At 31.4% G+C, this 1,197-nt stretch overlaps 1 protein-coding gene across 1 annotated transcript in view; it reads left to right on the forward strand.

Annotated features, from left to right (window-relative positions):
- Nucleotides 1-585: 585 nt before the first annotated feature.
- The window catches only part of LOC128157501 (HCLS1-binding protein 3-like), a 13,464-nt gene continuing 12,852 nt past the window's right edge, over nucleotides 586-1,197 (forward strand). The window contains exon 1 of the mRNA XM_052820083.1: nucleotides 586-694. Coding sequence (XP_052676043.1) covers nucleotides 669-694 — 26 coding nt within the window. The 5' untranslated portion in view covers nucleotides 586-668. The remainder of the gene's footprint in view (nucleotides 695-1,197) is intronic.

The raw sequence follows: 1,197 nt of genomic DNA on the forward strand, positions 1-1,197 counted from the left end.
ACATATATCTCAAACCTGGTTTGTCTGGAAAATGGCGATGTTTTCTAGTCTTTCGCCTCTGCTTCCTGTTACATTTCAAACTCATAAGACAAAACAATTTGATAATACATTAGATTAGATTACAATAAGAAAGTCTTTCACGTCTGTTCAATCGATGTATTTACAGTTAACATGAACCTTATTCATACATGTATATGCATGTATTAGGAAGTCCATTTCGATGATCTGTCTGAGATGTTGATTTATGCATGAAGATATTTCTCAAGTGGATTGGATGATAGAAACGAATCATACATACACATGTATTTATAACATAAGCTAAACGAAATCATATAATGTATAATTATATACAATCATAGTGACAGTGCTGAGTCGTTGCGATGTCATTGAAATGCGAATTACAGTCATACATCAGAGACATAAATAATTAACATTGTTATTTATGAAAATTACTTTTTTATATTTGTTTCCCATGTGATTATTGATGCCGCAATTTTCTTTTTAAAATTCCCATGACTTAAGTTACATATGATCAAGTACACGTAGCATGAAAATGAATAAAAGCCTACGCTTTATTCGATCGGGATCGACATCACATATATCATAAAAGACGTAAACATCGCAGTAACTGAGCATGTGAGAGAAAAAGGGGGCGTCGAATTGCAGCTATGCCTTCTGCAACAGTGACAGTCCGGTATTTTATGTTTTTTATATTACATGAAATGTTTACTTTTCCTGAATCCGCTGTTAACCACTGTTAATCAAGTAACCAATACTGATGTCCGAAATTATTACCCGAGTCCTCCATGTGTATAATAATGTAAATGAAATTGTACAGGGCATGATACGAGGATATATATCAAACCTCGATGCTATAAAGTATTCAGTGCACCCATTTAAGATTTTACACGATGCCATTTATATTAAGATAAAAAACTATATCTACACATACATAGTCTGATAGTGCAATACTTATATGCACTGCTCTTTGATATTCTTCATACTATTTATAGCTGCAAACAATGATCTTGCACCTTGTGAAACTGTCACATATATATTATATTGTACCTGGAAATTATTTTATATGCAATAGACAAAGCTTGTAATGTGGAATTGACCCTTTTTTCACATAAATTGTTCATAAATTGTTAGAATAACAATTATATTATAATATTATTACTGTTTTTTGTGTCATAT

The sequence above is a fragment of the Crassostrea angulata genome, chromosome 1 (genome assembly GCF_025612915.1).
Source record: "Crassostrea angulata isolate pt1a10 chromosome 1, ASM2561291v2, whole genome shotgun sequence".
Lineage (NCBI taxonomy): Eukaryota > Metazoa > Mollusca > Bivalvia > Ostreida > Ostreidae > Magallana > Magallana angulata.